The 26,573-nt window shown below is 40.6% G+C and overlaps 1 protein-coding gene across 2 annotated transcripts in view; it reads left to right on the plus strand.

Annotated features, from left to right (window-relative positions):
* GRAMD4 (GRAM domain containing 4) overlaps positions 1–26,573 on the plus strand; it is an 89,239-nt gene that overhangs the window by 51,388 nt on the left and 11,278 nt on the right. For both annotated transcript variants that reach the window (XM_076329032.1, XM_076329022.1), the window contains exons 4-14: positions 5,599–5,719; positions 13,867–13,928; positions 15,906–16,038; positions 16,515–16,540; positions 18,595–18,686; positions 20,278–20,369; positions 21,365–21,413; positions 21,948–22,019; positions 23,347–23,390; positions 23,489–23,598; positions 24,866–25,020. In XM_076329032.1, the coding sequence (XP_076185147.1) occupies positions 5,599–5,719; positions 13,867–13,928; positions 15,906–16,038; positions 16,515–16,540; positions 18,595–18,686; positions 20,278–20,369; positions 21,365–21,413; positions 21,948–22,019; positions 23,347–23,390; positions 23,489–23,598; positions 24,866–25,020 (956 nt within the window). The remainder of the gene's footprint in view (positions 1–5,598; positions 5,720–13,866; positions 13,929–15,905; positions 16,039–16,514; positions 16,541–18,594; positions 18,687–20,277; positions 20,370–21,364; positions 21,414–21,947; positions 22,020–23,346; positions 23,391–23,488; positions 23,599–24,865; positions 25,021–26,573) is intronic.

The raw sequence follows: 26,573 nt of genomic DNA on the forward strand, positions 1-26,573 counted from the left end.
TGGTAGGATTCTGTGACATACAAGGACATGGAGGTTTTTTACTCTAAATTTCTCTACTTTATTACAGATTTCCACAAATACCACAAAAATCACTACTAGCAACTATATCTGTGATTGATAAAGCGAATATATATATGAATGAAAAAATATATGTGCATATATATGTATATAAAGCTGTTACAAATTATTGGCAGCAATGAGTAGTATGGCAGCAACCAAGTAGGTGTATATTATTACAGGTTACTACAAACTTATCACTAGTGAAGCAAACTTATCAGTAATATAGCAGCAAAAGTACTTATGATAGATTACTTATATGCACATATATATGTATGTTCACAATAATACATAATTATTAGACAGATCTCAGAAGATACCAAATCATCCCAGAGGGGAGAACAAACCGATCCCAGAGGGGGACCCAGCCATCCCAGAAGTGGGAGGACAAACCAAACCCTCCCCGGTGAGAGTCCAAGATCTCATAGAAAGTTTGTGCGGAGAGTTCAACCTATTTAGGAAAGGAAAAGTACGTGCAGCACGGGAAGTTCTCAGAGAGAGAAGCTTCATTTTGGATAAAAATTAAGTCATTTTTATATCATAGAGAAATAAGGAGGTGTAGGACACCACCGTTTCAGCAGCCAATAGATGCTGTTAATTTCTATTTTTCACTCAGAATAGCCAATAGATGTTGATATTTTCTGTTCTGTCAGGCCAATTTTTATTTTTCCAGACTGTTTTTCTGTTCTTGCAGGTAGAACAGCCAATGGCATTTGCCAATTCTTACTTTAACAGGATGTTTTCCCCTTTTTCCAGACTATTTTTCACCTTTTCAGATGATAAGTTGCTGTTACAGTTCCTTGGTTTTGTGCTTATCAATGGTGTCTCAGGATGTCTCCGGTTTCTAGGTACCCAACTGTGTACTTCTAAGAGGCCAGCTGCACTTCTCAAGGATGCTTCTGATTCCCAGGCCTAGTTCCCAGGCTGGCAGGCATTTTCTCTGTCAACATTTCAGCAGGCATGTTCTTCTGTTCAGTAATTTTCCCCTTCTAAGCAGGTCACTTTTACGGCTGCTCACATCACCTGTGTGTCCAGTTAAAACGTGCACTGAGCCTCTTGTAATATTTTAAAGTTTCTTGCCCAGCGGGAGATAGGGAGCTGAGATTGATATACCTGGGAGGGAAATTATGGAAGCTGATTAATCATGGACCTGAAGCTTGACCTTTTATGTTTTACCCTTTTGTGTGGGTGTGCAGGGGGGAGGATGTTTGAATTTTGACTGTCTGAAGATGAAATCCAAGGAGCACTCTGTTCTCATCGTCAAGGAGGATACTCATCTGTAAAGCTCAGTAGATAGATACCATGGTGAAATGTTCTTACAGGCTCTTCTCAAGGGTCCGTGACCTCTGCTCTTTGTAGCCAACTTCACTCATTCTGCAGGAGGACCCCTCAGGGCTAGAGAAATGTCCTCTGTAAGTTCAGTTCAGCTTGGCCAAATTGTAGATTATTTCAGGGGAGAGAGCAAGGAAGAACACTTCCTTTCTTTTCTTTTTTTTTTAATTTTTTTAATTCCTCTGTGGTTTCTGTTGCTTAGCAAATGTAAAGTATTTAACCAAACACAAAGGTTTTACAATGCCAGACCACACTGCTGCCAAAGTAGCAACAAACACTGCTTTAAAGAGCTGGAAGCGCCAGGGCAGTTGTAGAAGGGTGGATTTAAATTGCAAAGTCATGCACTTGAAAGTTAGGAAATGCCATGAAATGTGAAGCTGTGAAAATCCTTAATGATGAGATGCTGTATTTTTTGTTTTGTTTTATAGGAATTCTACCTCGTTCGTTGTGTACCCTTTAACTCTGCCCATTTGCATAAAGAAATTCTGCATCTCTGGCACTGCTTGTCCTTCTAGTGGTCAAGTTTCTGGGGGTTTTGTTTTGTTTTTAATAGAACAAGATGTAGCGCCATCAGAACAACTGGAATTAAGGAAGCTGGAAGATCTGAGTAGACTTTCAAGGGCATTGAGTTTAATTTACACTACTTGTGGTTTTCTTATGTACACACAATGCATAGTCACTTCCTCTTTAAAAAAAAAAAGTGCTTAATGAAGAACTTCTTCCCTTTCATGGCCTTGAGAAGATAACATCTGTATCAAGCTTTGGAACTTTTTGTGATATCTTCATGATATTGCACAAGCTCCAGTGCATTTGAAGTGCAACAGATGTTTCCCCTCAGCAGTGTGCATGCTCTTGTTCTGGAAGAAGGCGAGCCCTTGAAAGTAGGGTAAGCTAATTATAAACGTAGTTTTCTTGTTGGATTTAAAATTCCTTGTGGACACATAATTAGGAACAGCTCCATGTATAGGTATGCCCTTATGTCCATATCTTTCCATTTATTTACAGGAGAGACAATACCTGCTGCAACAGTGAAAGTTCCCTACCCTACCCTGGGGAATGAAGGCCCGTGTGAACCCTGTGAGGTTTAACAAGGCCAAGTGCAAGGTCCTGCACCTGGGTCAGGGCAACCCCCGGTATCAATACAGGCTGGGGGATGAAGGGATTGAGAGCAGCCCTGCCGAGAAGGACTTGGGGGGACTGGTGGATGAAAAGCTGGACATGAGCCAGCAATGTGCGCTCGCAGCCCAGAAGGCCAATCGCATCCTGGGCTGCATCAAAAGAAGCGTGGCCAGCAGGGCGAGGGAGGGGATTCTGCCCCTCTACTAACAACCCCATGCAGCGCTACAGGCTTGGGGAAGAGTGGCTGGAAAGCTGCCTGGCGGAAAAGGACCTGGGGGTGTTGGTCGACAGCCGGCTGAACATGAGCCGGCAGTGTGCCCAGGCGGCCAAGAAGGCCAATGGCATCCTGGCCTGTATCAGAAATAGTGTGGCCAGTAGGAGTAGGGAAGTGATTGTGCCCCTGTACTCGGCCCTGGTGAGGCCGCACCTCGAATACTGTGTTCAGTTCAGTTTTGGGCCCCTCACTACAAGAAGGACGTTGAGGTGCTGGAGCGTGTCCAGAGAAGGGCAACGAGGCTGGTGAGGGGTCTGGAGCACAAGTCTTATGAGGAGTGGCTGAGGGAACTGGGACTGTTCAGCCTGCAGAAAAGGAGGCTGAGGGGAGACCTCATCGCTCTCTACAACTACCTGAAAGGAGGTTGTAGCGAGGTGGGTGTTGGTCTTTTCTCCGAAGTAACAAGCGATAGGACGAGAGGAAATGGCCTCAAGTTGCAGCAGGGGAGGTTTAGATTGGATGTAAGGAAAAATTTCTTTACTGAAAGAGTGGTGAAACATTGGAACAGGCTGCCCAGGGAAGTGGTGGAGTCCCCATCCCTGGAGGTATTTAAAAGACGTGTAGATGAGGCGCTTAGGGACATGGTTTAGTGGGCCTGGTGGTGTTGGGTTGACGGTTGGACTCGATGATCTTAGAGGTCTTTTCCAACCTCAATGATTCTATGATTCTATGATTCTACTCTGCTCTGGGGAGACCCCACCTGGAGTACTGCGTCCAGCTCTGGAGCCCTCAGCATAAGAAAGACACGGACCTGTTGGAGCAGGTCCAGAAGAGGGCCATGAAAATGATCAGGGGGATGGAACACCTCTCCTATGAGGAAAGGCTGAGAGAGTTGGGGTTGTTCAGCCTAGAGAAGAGAAGGCTTTGGGGAGACCTTATTGCAGCCTTTCAATACTTAAAGGGGGCTTATAAAAAAGATGGGGACAAACTTTTTAGCAGGGCCTGTTGCAACAGGACAAGGGGGAATGGCTTTAAACTAAAGGGGGGGTAGATATAGACTAGGTCTAAAGAAGAAATTTTTTAGGCTGAGGGTGGTGAAACACTGGAGCAGGCTGCCCTGAGAGGTGGTGGATGCCCCATCCCTGGAAACATTCAAGGTCAGGTTGGACGGGGCTCTGAGCAACCTGATCTAGTTGAAGATGTCCCTGCTCATTGCAGGGCGGGGGTTGGACTAGATGACCTTTAGAGGTCCCTTCCAACGCAAACTATTCTATGATTCTATGAATAAATTTCAGTTTTAGTTGCTGGAGGATAACTTGGTTTTGTGCTCCAACTCTTCTTTCTGGGGTCACTAACAAAGCATCAGTGGCGAGATGACAGCACTCCTTTCCGCTTGGTGGAGTTCAACCTGTAGCCTCACGGCGGAAGCCATCGTGTTGTACTGTCCTCTCGATTCGTGTATCTTTTTCCTGTCTCTCCTAATTCTGTGCTCTAAACCTCTTAGTGCTGCAGGAATACAGATAATCTATCACCACCTAACTTGCACAGCGGATAAAATGATTGGAGGTACTGCACAAGGGCCTCCTGCAGAGGGGGAAGAGTTTGTCAGTTCTTCTGAATATTTGCACTAGGGCTTCAGACCTTCTCAAAGCACATAATGATTGGAATCAGAGAGGCTCAGATATCAAAATTATCTGATTATCAAAGATTTACAAGGCGATATGTGAAAAGAAACAGAAGAGGTTGCTGGAGAGTAGAACATAATACATGAATCTTGTAAAATGATGTAAAGTCTGAACCCCTGTGTCTGTGTTGATAGTGGAATTAGCAAGTATTTTCTGTTCTGGTTTGTTTTAAGCTCGAAATACACCTGCTGTTCTACTATTTATTGTCGAGCTTGAACTTAAAAACCAGCCCAGGGACCAAAATGTACAGTAATTTTTTTGTTTAAAAAGAAAAAAAAAAAAGAGATTCCCAACCTTCTTTTTGTCATGTCTCTTGTATACCTATCTAGGAAATGTGATCAATGATAGTGACCCCATTGTAGCTCTAGAGTAAAATAAGGTCATGAACAAGGATACCGAGTGACAAAAAAGCAAGGCTAATCAGCCACAAAAAAGCCTTATGCATAGCTGATACTAAGTTCTCATGAAAAAAGTTGTGAGAGTGTGTGTATGTGTTTGTATAAGTAAATATGTGTGTGTGTGTATGTATATATTTATAAATTATTACATGGAAGTTAGTAGGGCACGCTGTAACCTCGGAAAAGGGTAAAAATCTGAACTTAGTTCATCGTCTCATAACCCCTTCTTAAAACTGTAAGATACTCAGGTCCATAATGGGGCCATCTCACTTATATAAAAATACAGGGGTGCCAGAAATTGATGGATAGAGGATTATATGGCATCATATAACTTTATGTGAGTATATGTTTGGGGTTTTTTTCTGCCCATAGACATGGGGGAAGAAAACAGATACTTTTTTTTTTTTTTTTCTTGTTATGACCACTGGATTTAGCAATAGACAGCATTTCCTGCTGATTATTTCTTTGGGAATTAAGTGTATGTCATGTTGTATTTAGATAAAGGTAGCTTGTACCAAGGGCTTATTTTTGATACATTACATCTTGAAAAGAAAACTTTAAAGTTGTTTTTCTCCTTGCTTTAACAATTGTAACTAAACATTTTCTGCATGATACAGCTGTATGCTTTTTATGAAGTCTTTCTAGCCCTTGATTATGTGGTTTTTTTCTGGTGAATATATTTGGTATAGCACAGATTAAGAAAAACCCCATCTAATCTGTCATAATTAGGTTTTAATTTTCTTATAGAAATACTTCAGGGTAACTAAATCTTTTCTTCTCCTTTAATTAACAGAGGAGGAGCTCAGGAAGCTGAGAGAAGAAACAAATGCTGAAACATTAAGGCAGGAGCTAGAAAAGGAACGGCAGAGGAGATTAGAACTAGAACAAAAAGTCAATGAAGTACTTAAAGCAAGGTAAGAGAAATACCTAAAGCAAGGTAAGATAAATATCTTCACTGTAAAGCTGAAAGCCACTTGAGATCTCTGACTGTCTCTGAGGAGTTCTGGTGAAAGCATCCATTTCCAGCCTAGGGTCTCTTAAAATAAATTAGTAGCTCACAGAGAGAGCAGCTGTCTGTTTTCCTGTAAAAGTACATCTTGTACACCCACGTACGCCTGAATTAATTGACCATACATACTGCCGTAGCTACAGAGGTGTCCTGACACTTGTCTAGTTGGGATATGCTTCATTTCACTTTCTCTGATGCCCTTCCTCTGGGATCTCACCTACCTGGAGCTATCAGCATGCATTGTGTGCTACTGAATGACAGAACCTTTGCCATGCCATTGCATATGCTTTGCCTCTTCAAAACCTGTGTCATCTCCAGACTGCCCAGTCCTTGTTACTCCTGTTCTAGCAGCAGCAAGGACATTCCAGTACCACAGCATAACCCTAAATATGTGGGATTGACTGGAGTTTGAACCTTCCTTGCCACTGCAGTGACAAATGGAAACATGCCTCCCTATACCCCTAAGTCCTTTCAGCCTTGAGGACACTCACCTTGATGATGCAAAGCATCACATTTGATGTTGTCTCTCCTTAGTCTGTCTAGCTGCATGAACTTTAGATCTTAAGACCATAGCAGCTGCTTGGTGGCCTTGTTGGTCTAGACCACGTAGCTGCCTGTGTTATCTTCCTCAGCAATAGCTAAGATTACTTGGCTGAGCAGTAGGATCTGTGATTCACCATCAACTACTATCATCAGGAGATAGTGCAGGCTGAGTTAGTAATTGCATGCAATAAACACTGCCAGTTAGTTAGAGGTGACAAGCAAGAACAAACAGGCAAAACTTTTTGTTTGGATATGAGGTTTCCCAATGCCATACAAACTCTTCCCAGCCTGCTGCTTCCTTCTGTACTCATCCTGAGTGTAAAAATGCCTTTCTGGTCAGGCCAGCAGTCCATGTCCACTGGTATTCTGTAGCAATGGCAATAGGAGCCATTTATAGGAAACATGAGAGCCTAGTTGCTTTCTGTGGTCTGTTTATCACCTACTCCTGTAGAATCATTTATGTTGGAAAAGACCTTTAAGATCATCGAGTCCAACTGTAAACCTAACACTGCCAAGTCCACCACTAAACCATGTCCCTAAGTGCCATGTCTACACATCTTTTAAATACTTCCAGGGATGGTGACTCAACCAGTTCTCTGGGCAGCCTGTTCCAGTGCTTGACAACCCTTTTGGTGAAGAAATTTTTCCTCACGTCCAATCTAAACCTCCCCTGGCGCAACTTGAGGCCATTTCCTCTCGTCCTATCGCTTGTTACTTGGGAGAAGAGACCGACACCTACCTCACTACAACCTCCTTTCAGGGAGTTGTAGAGAGCGATGAGGTCTCCCCTCAGCCTCCTTTTCTCCAGGCTAAACAACCCCAGTTCCCTCAGCTGCTCCTCATAAGCATCCACAAACACTGTATTTAGGGGTATCAGAAGGTACATTGCTGCCTTTTCACTTCAGTATCTGTTTGCAGACCTGTTATCCATTAATTTATTTAACCCCCTTTTGAAAGTGCTGGAGCTATCTACCACTGGAAGCTATGGAGGTAATAAGTTACAGAAGTCCACTCTTGACTCTAAAGAAGCAATTTATTTTCTTTCCTTTTTAACAGATTTCTTAGTGGTTTCAAGAAGTGCCCAATAATTACAGAATTGTGAGATTTGGTGAATAACTGTTCAGCATTCAACTTATTTACCACACTTGATCAGTCCTTTCCTCTCTTACTCTTCTCTTCTCCAGACTGAAGAGTTCCAGGTTTTCAGTGTCTCCTTAAGAGTACTCCATTCCTTTCATCACTTCAGTTGCCATTCTTTAACTGTTGTGTCTTAAGATGAAGAGGCTGAGTTCATGCAGTATTCAAATGGTGGGTTCGCCAAGACGTTATATAGAAGATGAATTAGGCCTTCCCTCTTATCCTTAGTACAGTGGCGGTTTTTTGGCTGATGTTTCATACTGATGGTTTTCCAAAATCACTGGTTCCGTGCAGGGTCGGTCCATGTGCAGTCTTGACCTGAGCTGCCAAGTTGCATGCTTGGAAGGGGCTCTGTGAGGTCTTGTAGAGGAGTCTTGCTCCCAAGCCAGCCCCATGACCATGCACTGGGAAGGTGATCTGGACGGCTCTGATCTGGGGGTTTTTTGGTGATGTTTTACAGTTGCTCTTACAACTGGGAAGTGGGAGAGCGTTTTTATCGCCTGTGCTGGTTGGCCTGGCTGTGTGCACATGTGACTTCCATTTTGTGTAGACTGATGTTACCTGCTTGAGTGGGCTACTGGGGACAGTGGAAGAGGACAGACTTGGACCTGTCCCCATGCTGAGAGTATCTGTTAGCTCCTTAACAGCAGTACAAAGCAATAAGTATTGTTTTCTGCTATTGGTAGATAAAGCTGACGCTTCAGGATACCTTTTGTCTCTGACTTGCTGCCTCGAAGGAGTCATCTGAGAGGCAAATTCCACATGCTTGTCTTTGAGCACGGTACAGGTTATACTATTAACGCTGGCATAGGCCTTAGGCTTTCTCCCCCTGCCTGAGCTCTAGGTCACGTGCCAGAGAAGGGGGGGAGTGATCCCATCCTTCTGAGAGAAGGATGAGGAGCTGCCTTCCTCTGCAGGAAGGTACCCATCATCCTGCCCTATTTCAGAGTAATAAGGATGGCCCAGGGTCTGATATGGCCCACTGCAACTTATGAGTACATGTGTTTTACAGAAAAAAGAGTTTGAAGGTCTTTGTTTATCAATATTAGTGTCAACATCTGTGTCTGATTGGATTGTGGACAACAGCAAATCTCTAGCAGGTGTGCCATTGCTAAATTAAGGTAGCATGACCTGTCTGCTTCAATGCTGTGTTCCCATTTAGATAGCCTAAGGATTACACTAGCCCTTTTAGCTTGTGTATTTCACTTGGGGATTACATTCAGCCAATTATCCCCTTTCTCTGAGTCTTTTTCTAACTAGCCTTGCTAATATTCCAACCTTTTGGGGGCAGTCAGGTATATGTAAGATGACAACAAAAAAAGACTTTGAAGACTTTCCCAGTTTCTACCCAGAAGAAGGAAAATCAGGTTGCCTATGTTTTTTCCTTAACTTGTGCTCCATTGTGTGAAATTCTTTTTCAGTGCTTTTTATCTTTTTGCACTTCACTGTAGATGTTTTAAAATACTTTTATTAGGACTACAGGCGAAGTGTTGGGTGACACAATCAAATACATAACAGGCCAAATTTACGCCTGATGGAAACTTAATTTTATTAAGCAAAGCTACTGCAGAAAGTGATCTCTGCTTATGTCAACAAAGCTAAATTTGCCCTGTTTCTCAGTTAGCTAATTTGTCATATGATCTTTAAATAGATATGCATATAAACATGTTTGCATGTACTCTCCTTTTTTCTTACAGAAGTGAACTACTAATGAAAATAAATCATTCTGTGATGTAAGAAGAAATTATTTTAATAGTTGCAGCATTCAAAAGTATTTGTGAAGTAGATCAATACATGTAGCTATATAAATACATGCTGCAAAGTGTTCAGCAAGGAGAAAACAATGAGCTAGCAATCTAGATTTATTTTTTTTTTTTTTAGCGAAGAACCATTCAATGAGCTTCTTTCATTGAATGGTTCACAAGGAGGAGGGAGGAGTGGAAGAAGATATTTAGTGGTTTTTTTTGTCATTGTGTTCATTGTCTGTATGTCTGAGAATTCAAAAATGTGGTGGCCTCAGCTGAAGTTTTCCATAGACACACTTTGGGACAACCCAGCATTTGGTACAACAGCTGAAGCTTATGACATTTTGCTAGTGGAACAATGCATAAATAATTTGGAATAGTCTGTGTGAGCAATGCTTGTTTAGTGTAAATTGTGGGTTGTTGTTGCCTTATTTTACAAATTGTGAGCTAGCTCCATCTCACAGAAAAGAAAAAAAAATTAACAAAAAAAAAGTTTTGCAACAACACCTACCAACAAGCTGTGACTTATGCAAACCTTTTTATTAGTATCATTGTGAGCTATTTTTAAGAGCAGAAAATAGACAATGCTTCTGCATAAGCCACTATTCCTTCTGTACCATACCACTTACCTTGGTTAACTCTTCCTGGCCTCTTATTAAATGATGTCATCTTCCACACATGCAATGTTTTGAGTATGGCTGAATTTGTCCGTTGGAAGATGCCTCAGCTTGAGATTGCTGTGGAGGCTGGAAGCATTCCCTCATGGAAGGATCCCTGTCAGGCTGGGACCCCACACAGGTAGCAAGAACCTGAGACCTGGGTCAAAAGTTTCTCGTCCGGCTGCCGTGCCGTGCTGGGATTGCTGACATACATACGTGATTGCTGACGTACCCAGTTGGCTGAACTTCATGCATGCCTTTATTTTTAACGTAGTAGATTTGGTGACAGGCTGCTGCTTGTAAAGTAGCTCCTGTCAAAAGTTTATTTGTAATCTTTTTTCCTGCCCATGAACACTTAGATCTACAAATTGGGGTTGATGATATTTCTTCTGAAACCTTTTCTTTTGTTTCTGAAACTACCAGTTTAGGACACTAGCCATGTAAAATGTGGGAGTATCTGGTGAGGAGGACAAAGGCTTCTGAAATATTTGGTGTATTTTAATGGGAAGGAGGTGCAAAACGTGAAATTGTTTTAACTTAGTTTTGTGACAGCTCCTCAGGCTAAGAAGCCATGTATACTCAAATGATTAGTCTTTAAACTAGGCTGTGAAAATGCCTCCTTTATGCTTATTTTTGCATTTCTGATGTTGTAAGGTGCTTTTGATGAAAGTACATACACATTCACGTTGCTTTGAGCAGTAAGAAAGATATAACAGCCTTGACTGGCTTCCACAACAGCTGTCAAAAGAATGATGATGGGTTGCTTGTGAACTCAGTACTCAGAGTCAGCCTGTAGGAAAACTGCTTTCAATATGTCTGAGAACATCCTGGTAGCGACTGGACCTGTTGTGTGCAGCGAGTCCGGTGTTCACACAGTTGTTGGGGAGAGTCTGTTGATTCACACGTGCCTCAACTTGCAACTGTGTTCAAGGCCAAAGATGCACAAAACCAAAATGTTTAGTTAAGGTAAATGGCCTTCAGTGTCAGGCTCCCTTAACTTCTGTGTCATACCTGCAGCTGCAAAAATAATCCTTTGGTGCTTCTCTGTGGGGCAACATTGAGTGGACGCTGCATCAGTGTGTGCTGGTCATTTTTGAATGCTACACTTTTGCTAGTCATGAACAGCTCTAACAGTCATGCTTCCCTGACTTCAGTATATATTAAAAAAATAAAAATTGGCACATTTGTGTTTATCTTCTCCATTGGCTGTAGTTGCTCTTACCTGTTTTAATCAGCCTGTGCTTTTAAATGGGAGCAATCTCTAGTTGCATAAACACGACCTAGCCTCAGGTTGGGGATCTGTTGGCATTACCAATCACACCATTTTTTCTGGGTGGAAAACATGGTCCCAAAGGAATTCATGCAGCTTTTCTTTGGTGCAGGCTGCAGTTAGGAAGCCCGCATAGAAACACGGCCTTTTGCATTGTTCTGGGGACCATTTATGTTTTCCAGCCTTTTAACTGATCTCTGGTGTGAAGAGTGGTTCAGAAGCTGTAGGAAAGATAATTCCTCCCCTCTGTCAGTGGTCTTGATGTACTGGCTGGTTCAACATGACCTGGTTTTGGGATTGAGCTTCCCAGTGGGTGTGCAAGCCTAAACAATGAATTCTGAGCTTCCTGGCCCAAATCTGTCTGAAGTGACTAATTATAACCTGATTCACAGGTGCAGTAATGAGCTGTCATTAACCTGATGATTCGTAAAGGTCAGGTTCTTCACGGGGAAGGAGTAACAGGCAGATGGCAAGTACGACATTGCCAAAAAAACGAAACAAAAAAGCACCAAGCGCCAAAGCCAAACCATCATGTGCTCCTGATGGAGCCCAGTGAGGCTGCTATCCAGAACTGCTTCTTGAAGAGGTTTTTTGATTCCACCCCCACCCCCAAGAAACATGGGGAGTAATGATGCTGTGCTGCTTCTGAAAATATATCCCAGCATGTCAAAGGAAGACCCAGCCTGAAGGCTCTGACAGCTGGCGGAGGTGGGATCCCATCTCGGCGCTGTCACTGGAGCCGTTCAGGTGTGACACCCCCCCAGTGCCTTCACACGAGTGGAGCAGGTTGAGTAACTGGCTCCTGCCTGCGTGAACCTGCTTGTGAATGACTACCTCCTTTCTTCCAAAATGTGTCTTCAGCTTCAATGAAACATGGTGGCAGTGACAGATTGAGGATGAAAATGCCCACCTATATGGTGTAACCGTCTGATGTGCTGACAGAGGAAAACAAGACACTGCTATATAATAGTTTGTGCAAATTTGATCATGTTAATTGCTGTCTGTCTTTAGAGAGACAGATCTGGAAATGGAGGAGATGCAAGGGTGTGGGGGAAAGAGTAAGGAGAAGAGGAGATTTTAGGTGGGGAACCCGTGGTTTGGGGTTCTGAAACTGAGGAAAAATAGCACAGAAACCAAAGTTGAAGTTCAGCTAGAAAAAATAAACTGGTGGAATTTCAGGTGGCTTTTGAAATGAAAAGTTTCTGCAAATACAGAAGCCATGTGGAAAAGTCCTGAAGAGGTGTGAAAACAAGTGGCTTTCAAAGTAGAAACCATTGAATTCAGCTACTGCACACTGATAGATGTCCAGTTATAATTTTAAATCAGTAGATTATTTCTAAATGTTCCTTTCAGAAATGAACGAGGATGTGGAAAGCTCATTAACTATGGGGAGCGCTTAGGAAGGAAGGGAGGTAATTAGTTCTGCAGTTTCTCTGTCGTACTTGTTCAGACTGCACAAACTCGTAATGGCCTTTTCCGTGTGCAGACAGTACAGCGAGATCTTTCCCTAATGTACTTTCTAGAGGAACAGCAAGAGAGAGAACTATATATCCATCTATATTGCTGCAATCTGCCCAGTACAGTGGGATCCCTCTTCCTGCTCTCCATTTGCTGACCAGCATCCCACTTGGTTCCCTTCCTGAGGAGTGAAAGGTGAAGGGAACATTTGAAAGCACCTATATTGTCTGATAAATGAGTGATAATGAAATCGCACGACCGACATGTTTTTGTTTCAAGCAGTAATCTTTTCAATCGTACAACTCCCTGTCAAGTAAAGCTTGCTGCGGCTGGTGTTATGTTGTCAAAGCTGCTGCTTCATTAGAGAAGTCTTTCTGTAGGATGTCTGCATGGATGGCTGAAGACTTTTGGACTGAAGCCTGAAGTGTTCTCAAGACAGGTTGGCAGTTGGAGGCTGTGGATAGTGCAAATGTAATTTGAAGCCTTGCACATATGCAGAATGGCAAAAGCATTTGTGTTTTCCAAAATCTGTTCACTTTTAATGGATGAGAATATTTGTAAGATGAGACTAATGATGCCTGCTACTTGCCATATATTTTTAGAATGTTTTTGTCTCAGTTTTTCAGACCATTATTTAAATTTTGCAAGTTTTTAAAAAGGTATTTTTAAAATTGGTTGGTATCTGTGCATTTCAAGAGCTTACAACATAACATTTTAAATAATTCTTGACACCTGTTCCTCTCACTGTGAAGATGAGTGGTGTTTGACTCCAGTAACAATGGCAGAATTCAACGTTCATGCATTAAACTGTGGTTTTGTTCTAATTTTGTGGTTATCCACTTGCAATATGGAATCCCTTTTCATTTATTACTGTGGGGAAAGTCGGGGCTCTGAAGAGTTTTCCTGGCAGGCATTGCAATGAATATACAACACAAAGGCATAAGTAATGCAACAAATTTGATACTAAATTATTTAGTAGTTCTAAGATGAAATTGAGCTGTCGGTGACAGGAAATGGCTAAACCACACTTCTCCTTCCAGTGCACGGTATTTCCCCAGATCCTAAGTGCAATGTGCAATGAATATTTTGAATCTTGCAAAAGGGCATAAGTTTGGTTTTCTCTGGCTGTGGTTGTATTATCTCAGCTGTGGAAACCGTGGAGGTTCCGGTGCTCCCTTTACCTAAAAGGGAAAAAATTCTTCATCTGTATCATTTCACATTGTTTCCATTTTCTTTGTAGGGCGGAAGAAGTGCCTGCAGCTCAGCAACCTGCAAAGCAACAGACGCAAGCCAACGGAACAGGTAATCTCGGTCAGATCTTTACTAGCAGTTTGATTCAGTCAGATTTTTCTTTCGTTTGAACTTCAGAAGACCAAACCTTGCTGAAAAACTTGCTTGGTCCTTAAGCAGGCTTCTGAAAAAGCTGAATATGAAAGACCATTTGAGCAGCTTCTTACCTCTCTGTATATGATTCTGCATTTACTTTTTGTAGTTGACTTTGCACACCTAAGCAAGGAATTTATTTTGTATTGTAAAGCCTTTAGGAACGTAATGAAACCTGTTGCCTGACTTGATCATTCTTGCATGCCTTGCTGATCCTTGACTTACCAGAAAACAGGTGTAATACATAAAAAAGATGTTCTGTTTTGTTCTCAACTGCAAAAACTTTTATGCCATTAACCATATTACTTCTTCCTTTTTTTTAAAAGAAAAGACATTCTGGAGAAGGAATAAGCTTAAGAGTTACTCATTTTTTTTGGACACCTCCACTGTTGTCTACCTTTCTCAAGCTGCTGCTTATTATGAATTCAATAATACAGTGATATCTGAAAGAACTAAGGCAACAGGCAGATTCTCAATCTTTCAGTACACTTAAGCTTTCCTCCCCACACCTCTTGATTGAGACAACCACTTAGGCTTTTAAATCTGCGGATTAAATTTGAAGTTTCTCCTCCTGTACTCCCATAATGTCAATACTTTCTGTTATGTGAACTACAACCTGCCATTTTTTTCTGTCTTGTACGCTCAAAGTTTCTTCCTCAGTACTATCTGATGTATTAGTGTGTGGGAAGCTACTTCATTTTTTTTTTTTTTTTTTTAATTTTCAAATGTACGTGTTGTCTCAGCTGTAAACTGCCACTAAATTCCTTGTTCTTCTAGGTATCACTGCCATTCATTAATAAATAGTTTGATTCTATTTTCTGAGCACCGATTGCTTTTTCTCACATGCTTAAAAGCACCATTTTGGCTGGTTTAGTTGGCTGATTAATTTTTCATGCCTCTGTTTAATCATATCTTAATTTTATGGAGTTCTGTACTAAGTTTGGTCCTGGAATAGTTGTGACCAGTGTCCTCTTTGTGACATTGCTGTATTGTCCTACCTTTCCAAAGAATAGTCTATTCCTTCTAGACAGTGACTTTGAGTTACAGGTAAAGCAAAAGGTGATTGTTTCGTTCTTACCTATGCTGCCTTAAGGCTTTTACCATTATATTATTTCCATATGCCCATATATTTATGTTTTTTTTTCCACTGAAACTGACATACAGAAGGTGTGCGTCGCTTCATTACTTTGCCATATAAGACTTTCCAGGCAGCATTATGACTATATATTCCATATACAGAAGGTGGCATATACAGCATAATTTCTGTAGCTAGCCTGGCTTTAGGAAAAAGAAAGTGCATGGGTTTGTTTTATATATATATATACACACACACTCTTTACAGCCTGTAAATGGTTGGGAAGTAGTAGTAAAAATGCCTCTTGCAGAATCTTGCTTAAGTTTCCACCTTCCTTTCCTGTCAAATTCATGTGGCTGCAAGGTGGTTGTCCTGCTCTCTGTTCAGGGGTGTTTTGCTTTACACTTGCTTTTCTTGAGGTGACCCTTCAGCACAATAGGAGCGCTGAGATTTGTGTCAGTCTTTTGTTTACAGGAAGCTCTTAACCTGAAAATGTTTTTACAGTGTTTGCTAAAAATTCTCGTTTGTTAGGATGTTTAAGTAATGTCTGTACTTCTGGTAATAAGATGCTTCCATGTGCCGTACTTAGAGCAAAGCAGGAGTGACCTTTAGTCTTATTTTACCAGCTTAGTGCAGTCAGGGTTTCTGTGCAATGGCAGAAGTAAATTGCATAGCGAGTTACCCTGAAGAGTGTTGGTGAAGGACAGGAAAGCTGTGCAAAGTCTGCTTCCCAATGAAGGATGGTGTGCAGGAACAGGGGCAGGCTTTGTATGAAGATGTCTTATAGTATTATCCTTATACTTAGTGCTTCTTTTTTATAGATAAGCGTAGTCACACAGTCTGTTCGAAAATCCAGAAGTGGTTTTGTGACAAATTTGGGGAGTATGTTGAGGACTTCAGATTTCAGCCAGAAGAGAATACAGTGGAAACGGAAGAGCCACTTAGTGCTAGAAGGTAAATCTCTAATGTGATTGTGAGAAATTGTTGGCTTCTTTACAAGTTGCTTTTTTTTTCTTTTTTTTACAACCTTTTACATGGTTTAAGCAAGTGTTTGCATAACAAGTAATAAAACTGAAAGTACAGAACCATCTCAAAAGGTTTGTGAATGCTTTGGCCAAAACATGAAATTTGAAGTTTATCTGCTGTCTGAGGTAGAATAAGAGTTATATTATTTACCAGGTTCCATCATATGCCTCTTGGAAACTGTGGACAAAGCCTTAGTTAGGCTGGAGAGCTTTTACATTTCAATTTTCGGTCTGATGCAAGGTGGGCTGTATTAGTTACTAGAAACACATTTCATAACAGGCAAGAATGAAGCTTAATGCACAAACATCTAATTTATAACTGTGAGCAGTATTTCAGGGACCAAATGCACACGACTGTGCACTACTTGCCTATTTAACAAATTGCTTTTATCCATTATTTTTCAGGTTGACTGAAAATATGAGAAGATTAAGTAAGTACTTAGCAGCATTTTATTTTCTGGAAGTAAAAATAGTTCTTAGTAACCCTATTGGGAGGATTGCTGCATTTTAAAATACAGTGTTTTGAAATACTTCTGCCAGTCCATAAGCAGAAATGATTCTGAAATCCTGAATTAGTGTTTGGAGTGCAAAGTAACTTAGAGGAGCAGTGGTAGAAGCTTGCCTTTAATCTTGAATTACATAGGGTATCTCTGAACTAAAAATGTAATGTTAATTAAAATGTGTAAGCATGTAATGAATGAGAACAGAGTATTTGTCCAATGGCAAAAGTAATAGTTTCATACACTTATGCCTGAGCTGCTTGTAGTTCGCTTGCTAGTCTATTAGCTTATGCTTTCAAAGAAGGAGGGGTTGGACGATGCGCACCCTGAGTGTGTCTTGTATTTCTTTCTCTTGGATAGCTGATAAATTATTTTGGAAGGTGGAGGATGCAAGATGGCAGGTTAAACAAAGTAGTTAAGCCCTCCAAAAGTTCTGTGCAGCCTGAATTACTAGCCTGATAAAAAAATGTCTGATTAGTGCTCCAAATTGTTAAATTATTATAGGGGGGAGGTGAAGTTGAAAGAAGGGTCTGTAATCTCCATGTAAGGTCAGTTTTGTTCTCCTTATTCTAATACTGGTATTCATTCTAGTTTCATTTGGGAGAATAGTTGTGACCTGTTCTCCATGGTGGACGTGCATTGCCTTCAGAATAGCTTTAAAAAAAGCAGTATTAAGCTTAAGCTTTGAGTGGTTCTTAACTTCCACTAGGTAAGCCACAAAATCTAGGTCCCTGTTGTCCAGGGATGCCTGACGACTGCCTGGAGCTCCCGAGACCCTTGGTTGCTCTCAAGACCCCTGTTGTTGCCAGCAGTTTCCAGGTGTTGACCTTCCCTGCAGGTTCGGTGTAGGATGGTGGAGCAGCACTTGAGTCCGTGACCTCCTCCAGTGCCTTGAGCGTGCCCTTCCACTTACTTCATCTGCTGCTTTGGTTGTGCCACTGGTGCTCAAGGAAATCTAGTTCTAGTTGTTTAATTACTTCCCATGGGGAATATATCAAGGATAGCTGAATTTCAAGCCAAACAAACTAGGACAGCAAGTCACAGGCTGTCTTGAGGAAAGCTTTCAAAGTTGTGAGCTGTACTTCAAATGAGGGTGGGTACTCCTGGGGCCCCCTGTGCAAGCGGAGTCTTCAGTCTTCTCAGCAGGAAAGGCAAAACCAGCGTGTTCCAGCAGAGAAAGCAAAGGTCTTCTTGCAGCAGCCCTCTCCTGTTTTCTTGGGTCCCCTAGCTAGTTTGCCCAAGTGGTAAAAGAGCTTAGAGGAATAGGAAGGATAAAGGACAAGTGTTTTTTAGGGACCTGAGGAGGACCTCCTCTTGCTGTCTCTGGCTGGCTGCGGGCATCTGCGCATGGGAGTGAAGCCTCTCCCGGCACAGGTTTGTCTCCTGTGCAGTGACAATGAGAGCAAAGGTCTGCAGAGGTGGGAGACAAACGTCTTCAGGCAGCAAGTTCCTGTGTTTCTTAGCTTAGGAAGAGTAAGCAGCAAAGTGTTACCAATGGATAGACTCCTGCAGAAAAATAGCCACGAGAGATCTAACCTGGTTTTAAGCTAGCTTGGTCAAGCAACAGCAAGTTGTTCCTTGGTGGCTTGGAGTCCAGTCAGGCTGATTTACCTTATTTTACAGTGGGATGAACTGACCTGTGCGGAGGTCTTCGGGGTGGTATGAACAGGGCTCAGAACAGACTGCTGTCAGCATCCAGGGTACCCTTTGTAAAGGATATTGATTTTTTTTTTTTTTTTTTGGTCCATACTTAAGAGTTTAGACATAATCTTTGTCTTGAATAACACTAGTTTTTTATGCATTCCTTAACTAATTGTTCAGTTACATTGATGGGTTTCATTTTTCTTAATTTGGGTAAGCCTTTTTATCATTACACGTCTTGAATATTCCTATTCATTTTCTAATTTGGTTGTTTGTCATTTACAAGTTATTTAACCACTGCCAGCTAATTCTAACAGTTGTGTTTTTTCTCCGCTTCTGTTTAGAGAGAGGTGCCAAACCTGTTACTAATTTTGTGAAGAATCTTTCTGCCTTATCAGACTGGTATTCTATCTACACTTCTGCTATTGCCTTTATTGTAAGTTATCCTATTCCTTCAGGAGTAGTAAAAACTTTTAAAATGTATTATTTACTGAAATTCATTGAAAGTGCCATATCTGAGTAGGGGTTGTGCTACAGTTTAAGTCAAATCAAATAGTGGAATTTCATTTAACACAAAATACCAGTAGCTGTCACTTCAATTATATTTCAAAGCCACTTAAATTGTGTATTCTGGGTTTATTCTAGCGTAGTTTTGTAACTGCTAAAATAACTTATAACAATCTGGGCATTGTTCTCTCATTTCTTGTTTTCTGTCTCCCAGTCCTGTAATTTGGTAGTTACTTCAGCCTCTGCAAAATCTCTTGTTGTCTAGGGCTGAAATGCTGATAGCTGCTATGTTTGATAAGAAGCTATTGTTCACCATCCGTGCTCTTTGCAATTCATTAGGATCATACTTACTGATGAGAGACAAAATGCCTTGATTTGAGTATCATTTAATGTGCAAACATCGGGTCTGTGAGCTAAATTCAAGCATTCCCATGCTATGTAAGGAGGTTTGCATGCCACAAAGTGACATAACTATTTAGTGGAGTTTTGATTTGTTTTCCTTCTCATTGTTAATTAAATGATCTAAATTGTTTTGGTCACGGTGTATATGAAATATTTTGATATCAAAGGAAATTATTCCTGGTAGTTGTAGCTGAATGAACCTGTTTGGTGAAAATTTCACACACCTTTTCATTAAATGGTGCCTCCCTGTAAGTTATAGAGCCCTATTTAATGCTACCTTGCACAGCACAGCTGAAGGAATATTGAGGAGGAGACTTTCCCCTCCCAGTGCCCTGTGTCTGTCCCTTCTCCTAATCTACTGATTTTTCTCTCGCCTCTCCTGACAAACCCATTCTCCAGATAAAAGCTGAAAGAAGGAACTTCAGCTGTTGTTCAGAAAGCTCTGGGACCTCGGAGCTGGAGTAATGCTTCATTTGGGGTTATCAGTGAAAAGCCTAACATCTTTCGGCAGGGAGGCTGTAGTCTCTATATTTTCAGAAGCTAGGAAAGGGACAGAATACCTTTTGAAGCACTTTGTGTTTGTACTTGTTAGGTAATATAAAACCTGTTTTCTTGCAATCTTTTTAAGCTTGGTAAAAATACGGGATTTAATTGACCTGAAATAATAGAGCAAGAGTTTATCCTGTTGCCCTGTATGGGGCTAATTGTTATAACTCTTCTACTATGCCATTGCTTCAGCTGCCCTAGGTGAGGTTAGACCATATCATAGTCACACAGCAGATTCACAGACTTTAGGGTTTACTTTTTCTTCTTCCTACTCCTTCATGTAATTGCAGTGTTGGGAATAATAAATACTCTTTCTGAAGCAGCTGACAACTAGTTAAGTGTCATCTCTGGAGGTTTGGTTCAATCTTAGTTTCGACTTTACATGAATGCAGTGCTGTTGTCAGTCATGGTATGGCTAAAATTTACTGATTTTTGTGATCTGAATTGCATGATTCTGAACCCAATAGTACAGTGGGAAACAATATTTCATGCAACTCACTGTACTCCAGTTTATAATCCACATCTCTCTTTTTTCTTTTTTTTTTTTTTTCTTTTTTCTTCTTAATCTGCAGATTTACATGAATGCTGTATGGCATGGCTGGGCCATTCCTATGTTCTTATTTTTAGCAATTTTGAGGTTGTCCCTAAATTACCTCATAGCCAGGTATTTACTTAAATACTAGATTATTCTCTTGTAACGCTTTGCTTGAAAGATGTTTTATTATTCTTGCATTGAGTTGTAAACCGTTACTTTTTCTAACATTGTGAGTTAAGTCTAACAAAGTGAAATTCAAACTCTAATATCCTTAATTTCATTGCTCAATTACTATAATTTTTTACTATTGTAAGGAATTATCGTCGTATTCTGTAACTTGGGTCATCATAAATGATGCTGCATGTTCTCAGACAAATCCTTCAGCACGTTAAAATTCTAAAATAAAATTCTGCAGCATTCAGAGTAGTTGGAGAACGTCACCTTAAATAGTGGAGCCTGCTGCTTTTCCCTGGAGAGAATTTTCACCTAGGCCTAAAACTGCAGTTTTGCCTTTTTCAGTAGCTCTTGGTATACTTATCCAAAGTTTCTTCCAAAGTAAATTCAGTCTCTATTAAAAATTAAGACTTTTTAAAAAATGTACATTTTCTGTACTGAGAGGATCTTTTTAAAAAGCTATTTTAGGCTGATGGTGTTTTCCCCCTTAAAATGGTGGAGAGGACATTAATGTGCATATTTTAAAATAATTTTCTGACTACTTAATTGATATGTATTGTCTGACACTATTCTTTGAAAATTGCCGGTAGCAAATAGGCTCCTGAATGTAGTTTTGTTCACATGAAAAAACAAGAAAAAAAAATTCCTAATTATTTACTCTGTGCACAGAGTTCGCTTTTGTTGTAAAACCCACAAGCAGTGATTCTGTGTAGTATCTACCTAGCTAATACTTTTTTCTTCTTAAATGTATATAGCTTTAAAGCTGTCTATGGTTGGCCACTTGTGCTTTTGTTATATTGTGGGATTTCATTAATTTGGGGATTATTTTATAATTTTTTTAGGCCGTTGTGCTTATTACAGAAGGCTACTTTTTAACCTCTTACAAATAATCCGTGTTGGCAGGTGGAGAAGTAGTACTTGCCCTCTTTAACTATTTCCATAACTTCTAGGGGTTGGAGAATACAGTGGAGCATTGTGCCTGAAGTTTCTGAACCCATGGTAGGTCTTTGATCGGTTTGACCTGTACGCCTACGTTAAAAGTTGCACCTTTAAAACCTTCCTCTGCGTTTATGCAGGTAGTTGTGAAAGGAAGGAAGAGCAGGGTGCAAATAAAGACACTACAACTTTTTTCTTGCTCTTGCAATTTAGCAGCACTCTTAGGTTTGTGTGTTTCACCCTAAAATATTACAAATTTGAATCACATTTCTGGAATCAATATTAATACGCGTGTGGTCATAGACTGAAAGCCATCGTAACTGTCCTGCTCCAAAGACTTACTGTGTCTTTCACAGCCTCATATTAATATGTTTGCATATACCATGGAGGTAAAGCATCGAGAACTAAAGATAACCAGCAATGAAAGACATAAACAGTAGATCTGAAACAAGGGAGGAACTTGATAAATTTAGAGCCTGCTTAAAGTGAGAGGACTATTGCCAAGCATGTTGAGGGGTTGCCTTGTCATGAGGAGTTTTGTAAAATACCAGTTTCAGTTGAGCTGAAAATTAACGGGTTGTCTCTTTCTTGCCCAAGGAACCTCCAAAAGAGGACCTGACCGTGTCTGAAAAGTTTCAGCTTGTTCTAGACGTGGCTCAGAAGGCACAGGTACTGTGCTGCTCTCAGACCTCTCCGGCTGCTTCCTTAGAAACAAGGAGGTTCATAGTCCAAGTAGTCAAAGGACTTTGTTATGCAGCATGTGAAAACAAACACTCAAACAAGCAATGCTTTTCTTGCATCGGGATCTTTACCTACGAGCAATAGAGGTCTCAGTAGGATTCCTAGAGCTTCTGAAATGGCACGATGCTTCAGAGAACTGGTTGAGGTTCTCCAGTCACAGCTCTGAGCGAGGTCTGGAGGGTAACAGAAGCAGCTTCTGACAGTTTTTGCCCACATGAGCTTCTGATAATGTAGATCAGGTGGCGAATCTTACCAATGTACTGGAGTGTGGATCCATATCCCAAATCTGCTAGTCGCAAAACTGGCGTAGGAGAAGGCTACTGTCTGTTCAGCTGTGTTAATTCAACAGTTTGTACAGCATCACTGAAATAGCCTGTTTTAAACACCACCCCCGCCTCAGCCCTGAAATCTGCTGCTTGTGTGGGAGAGGGTGAAGGAAGGTTTTCTCCCAGCTCCATCAGTCTGATGAGCTACCCTAGCAGCTGAGTGACTGCACCATCCAGTTGACCTGCAGCCTTGTGCCATATCTAACAACGTGCCGCTGCTAAAGTAGCTTACCTTTCTCTTGCCAACTGTGTACACTCATCTCCTTTCTCCTGGTCATGGTGCATATGTTTATACAAACACCTTTGGAAATTTATTGGGAAGATGAAATTTACAGGTGCTGTGACAGCAGGGATCGGTCAGAGAAGATGGCTGAATCACCCTCTTGGTCCTGAGCAAGGGTCAGTTTGCATCAACAGTTGTTGGAATTACGTGGAATCTAGTCACTCCAAGGGTGTATTATAAAAGCCTGATGGTGTGTTTCCAAAGAAGCTAACAGTCCAACAATTGATTAACTCAGTAACCATTTCCTGAAATTTCGGTGCTCAAAACATGTGAAGAAACTTCCCATTTTGTTACCTACTGACAGAAGGTCTTAACTTTTAGATTGACAGCTTAATTTAAAACTTTTGCAGTGATGTAAACACTTTCCAGTCGTGACAGTGGGGTCAAATAGCTTCTTCACTTCTAACAATCAATCATGAGTTACAGAACAAGGTGTTAAATGAGATGGAAGTCATTGAGTATTGCTGTTCTGTTCTGTATTTACTCGGTTGTGAAGTACGTAAATGGCTAAAAATGAGTTAAAAAAAATGACTTCTGGGAATTGCTTATTACCAACAGAGTAAGATAACTCTGTTGGTTTCTATTATGTGGACAAAAAAACAAAATAATGCAGGACTTGGTTTTAATTCTCTTGCTTCTTATGCAGAACCTTTTTGGCAAGATGGCAGACATACTGGAAAAAATTAAAAAGTAAGTTATCTGACATGAGTCTTTTTTTCCTCTTAAAACAAGACTTGACCAATGTCTGGAACGCTAGTAATAAAATTTTGTTTCTTTTCTGTTTTCAGCTTGTTCATGTGGGTCCAGCCAGAAATAACACAGAAGCTCTACATTACTCTATGGGCAGCTTTTATTGCATCCTGCTTTTTGCCCTACAGGATTATTGGGCTTGCAATGGGTAAACGCAATAAATAATTGACCTGTTACAGTCTAGACTTAATGCGTTAAAACTTAACATGATCTTCAGAGGGAGAATTTTAGAGTTTAAGACAGAAAACCCTGCATTAATAAATAATACAGTGTTTTAAAGTATTTTCATTGTGCTTGGCTTCGTTTGTCATGTGCATTTCAAAAACCATCTCTGAATACATAATATAATCGAAAAAGACTGGATAATGCATTCGCTCCTTGAAGAGGGAAAGTTTATGATGCGCTGTTAGCTGAGGTCTTCAGACTGTCAGCTATAAGGCTGCCGGGAGGTCCTATATTTTGGGGTTTTTTTGCTCATACATCCTTGCAAATGAAATATGTGGGACCACATAGAAGGCACAAAGATGGCAGGGTTGAAAAAAAAATGAAAGGGTTAATGGGACTACTTGTAAAACTTGGAGGATAGGCTGGACAAAATGAACAGATTACTGTGGGTGAAGTTGCAGATACTTGAACTCTCAACTGGGAGTTGGGAAAAGAGGGTTCTCGCTACAGCATGAGACTGTCGTTTCTCTAAGATATGAAGCCATGTCCTGTGAACAAAGAATTCTCATTTTTATTCATTAAAGTAATGATAATGATCAAATGAGTATTACTTTTAGTGGCACTGAACTTCGAACTGTGTTAGCTTGAACATAAACTTAGGTTTGCTTGACATGGCAATTGAATTAGATGTGTGAGGAATTTTTTTTTTTTTTTACTCTGACTCGTAGAAAGAGATCTGAATTGCATTCAGTAAAGTTTTGAGAGAGTATTCCAAGCCCTTTTTAACCTGGCAGAATGCAAGGAAAAATCTTGTATAAGTTGACATACTGGACTGGAAGATAGAGTTTAATGTAGTACATGAGAGCCCTCTGTTGCCATTTAAATTCTTGCAAGGAGCTGCACAGTTTAATGCTCTCGTGTGTTTTCTGTTTTGGAAGTATATCATGTGTTCAGAATGCTTCTGGTAATAAGGAATGTATGTTTGAATTATTTTAATGTTCTTCTGCATAATAAGAAGCTATATAAGTGGTTTAAAAGAACTGGGGATGGGCAGGAAGGAATCTGGGCAGGGGAGGAAAAGAAAAATAATTTCCTGCCTTTGGAAGAAGAATCAAAATATTAAAACCAAGAGAATGGTTTAGCATTATGACTGAAGATACTTAGAGAATTTGGTTTCATTCATGAACTTGTTAAAACGTGTTGTTCTCAATGTCCCTTCAACATGCATACTAAAACGATGTTTTTTTCAGGACTGTATGCTGGAATCAAGTTTTTCCTTATTGATTTTATCTTCAAACGATGCCCTAGACTAAGAGCTAAGTATGATACTCCATATATCATCTGGACAAGTCTCCCGACAGATCCTCAGCTCAAAGAAAGGTCTAATGCTACAGTGTCGAGACGGGTAAGGCTACTAAATCTTTTTGTGCCTCTGTTCCCAACATCTGAAAATCAGATCCCTTTCTCCCTTCCCCTTTTCCCCAGTGACTAGAGCACATTAAAGGGGAGGTTAATTAAATCCTAACAGTCAATGTTAGGTTTTTTGGGTTTTTTTAATTATTTTCAAGATCCACAGAGTTTTTGTATGGGTTCTGTTTCTTGTTTAAAAGGAATCTATTATCAAAATGTGTATATAAACATAAATATATATATATCTTGGAAATTGTATGAAGCTAAATGCACAAAAATAACACCATCCATATTCATATCAATTTCTGTAACATACATTCTGTGTGATTTTATTGTCAAAATTTGGTCTTTTTGTATTCCCTTTCTCTGTTCTCAGACATTCTCTTTTAGTTGAAATTCAGCTGCTTGTGTAGATTGAAGAACAGCTAGTTAAAAAAAAAAAAAGGCTTGAGTATAATATGCAGCTTACTAATGGGATAAGCATTAACAGAGGTAATAAAGTAGTTTACAGATTTAGGCATTATGTCTTAGGGTTATTTGTATTAGGTGACCTTTTAGCATAGTGGTGATAAATGGCTTTTCACCATGTTGGTACTCCAACAGTAAATTTTTCTTTTGTTAAAATCTCATAGTTAAATCTTTAAGTGTTGTGTTTTGTGCATCTTTGCAAATTGTTTTGGGGCCTGATGTAACAACTGAAAAGCAAGTCATGCTTTTCCATATCCCTGAATTTGTCGGTGTTTATTAGTTTAAAAAAAAATAGTTGTAATTCAGCTTAAGTCTAATCCCATTTTAGCATTTGTTTAATGCCTCTTACCACAATATCTAATTGCATTCATGGAGTATCTGAGTACTGTCATAAGCTCCCCGACTAAAATGTGCAGCACTTAGCAATAATTCAGCTTGGGTACACAACTGGAGAGCAAAAGGGATAAATGCATGAACCCTCAGTTGTTAACCTGTGAAGAAGAAGAAGAAATACGGGGTTCTGGGGGAGATGGAGCAGTTGGTGGTAAAATGATAACTGCAGCATAATCTGAGTATTTCAGAAGGAAATAGAAGAGAAAGTCTCTGACAGAAAGTCTTTTGCTCCTGTTTTCCAAGGGACGAGAGAGGTGAATGAGTACGTAATAATACACAAAGCAAGTGATGCACAGTACAATTGCTCACCACCTGCTGACCGATGCCCCGCCAACAAGCAGCGGCCCCCCCGGCCAGCTTTCCCCAGTTTATGTACTGAGCATGACGTCATATGGTATGGAATGTCCCTTTGGCCAGTTTGGGTCAGCTGTCCTGGCTGTGCCCCCTCCCAGCTTCTTGTGCACCTCCAGCCTTCTTAGTCGGTAGGACATGGGAAACTAAGAAGTCCCTGGCTAGTGTAAGCACTGCTCAGCAACAACTAAAACATCGGTGCGTTATCAACTTTGTTCTCATCCTAAATCCAAAACACAGCACTGTACCAGCTACCAGAAAGGAAATTAACTCTATCCCTGCCGAAACCAGGACAGCTCCTATTTTCCAAGGGACGAGAGAGGTGAACGAGTGCTT

Source organism: Aptenodytes patagonicus, chromosome 1, assembly GCF_965638725.1.
Source record: "Aptenodytes patagonicus chromosome 1, bAptPat1.pri.cur, whole genome shotgun sequence".
Taxonomy (NCBI): Eukaryota; Metazoa; Chordata; class Aves; order Sphenisciformes; family Spheniscidae; genus Aptenodytes; species Aptenodytes patagonicus.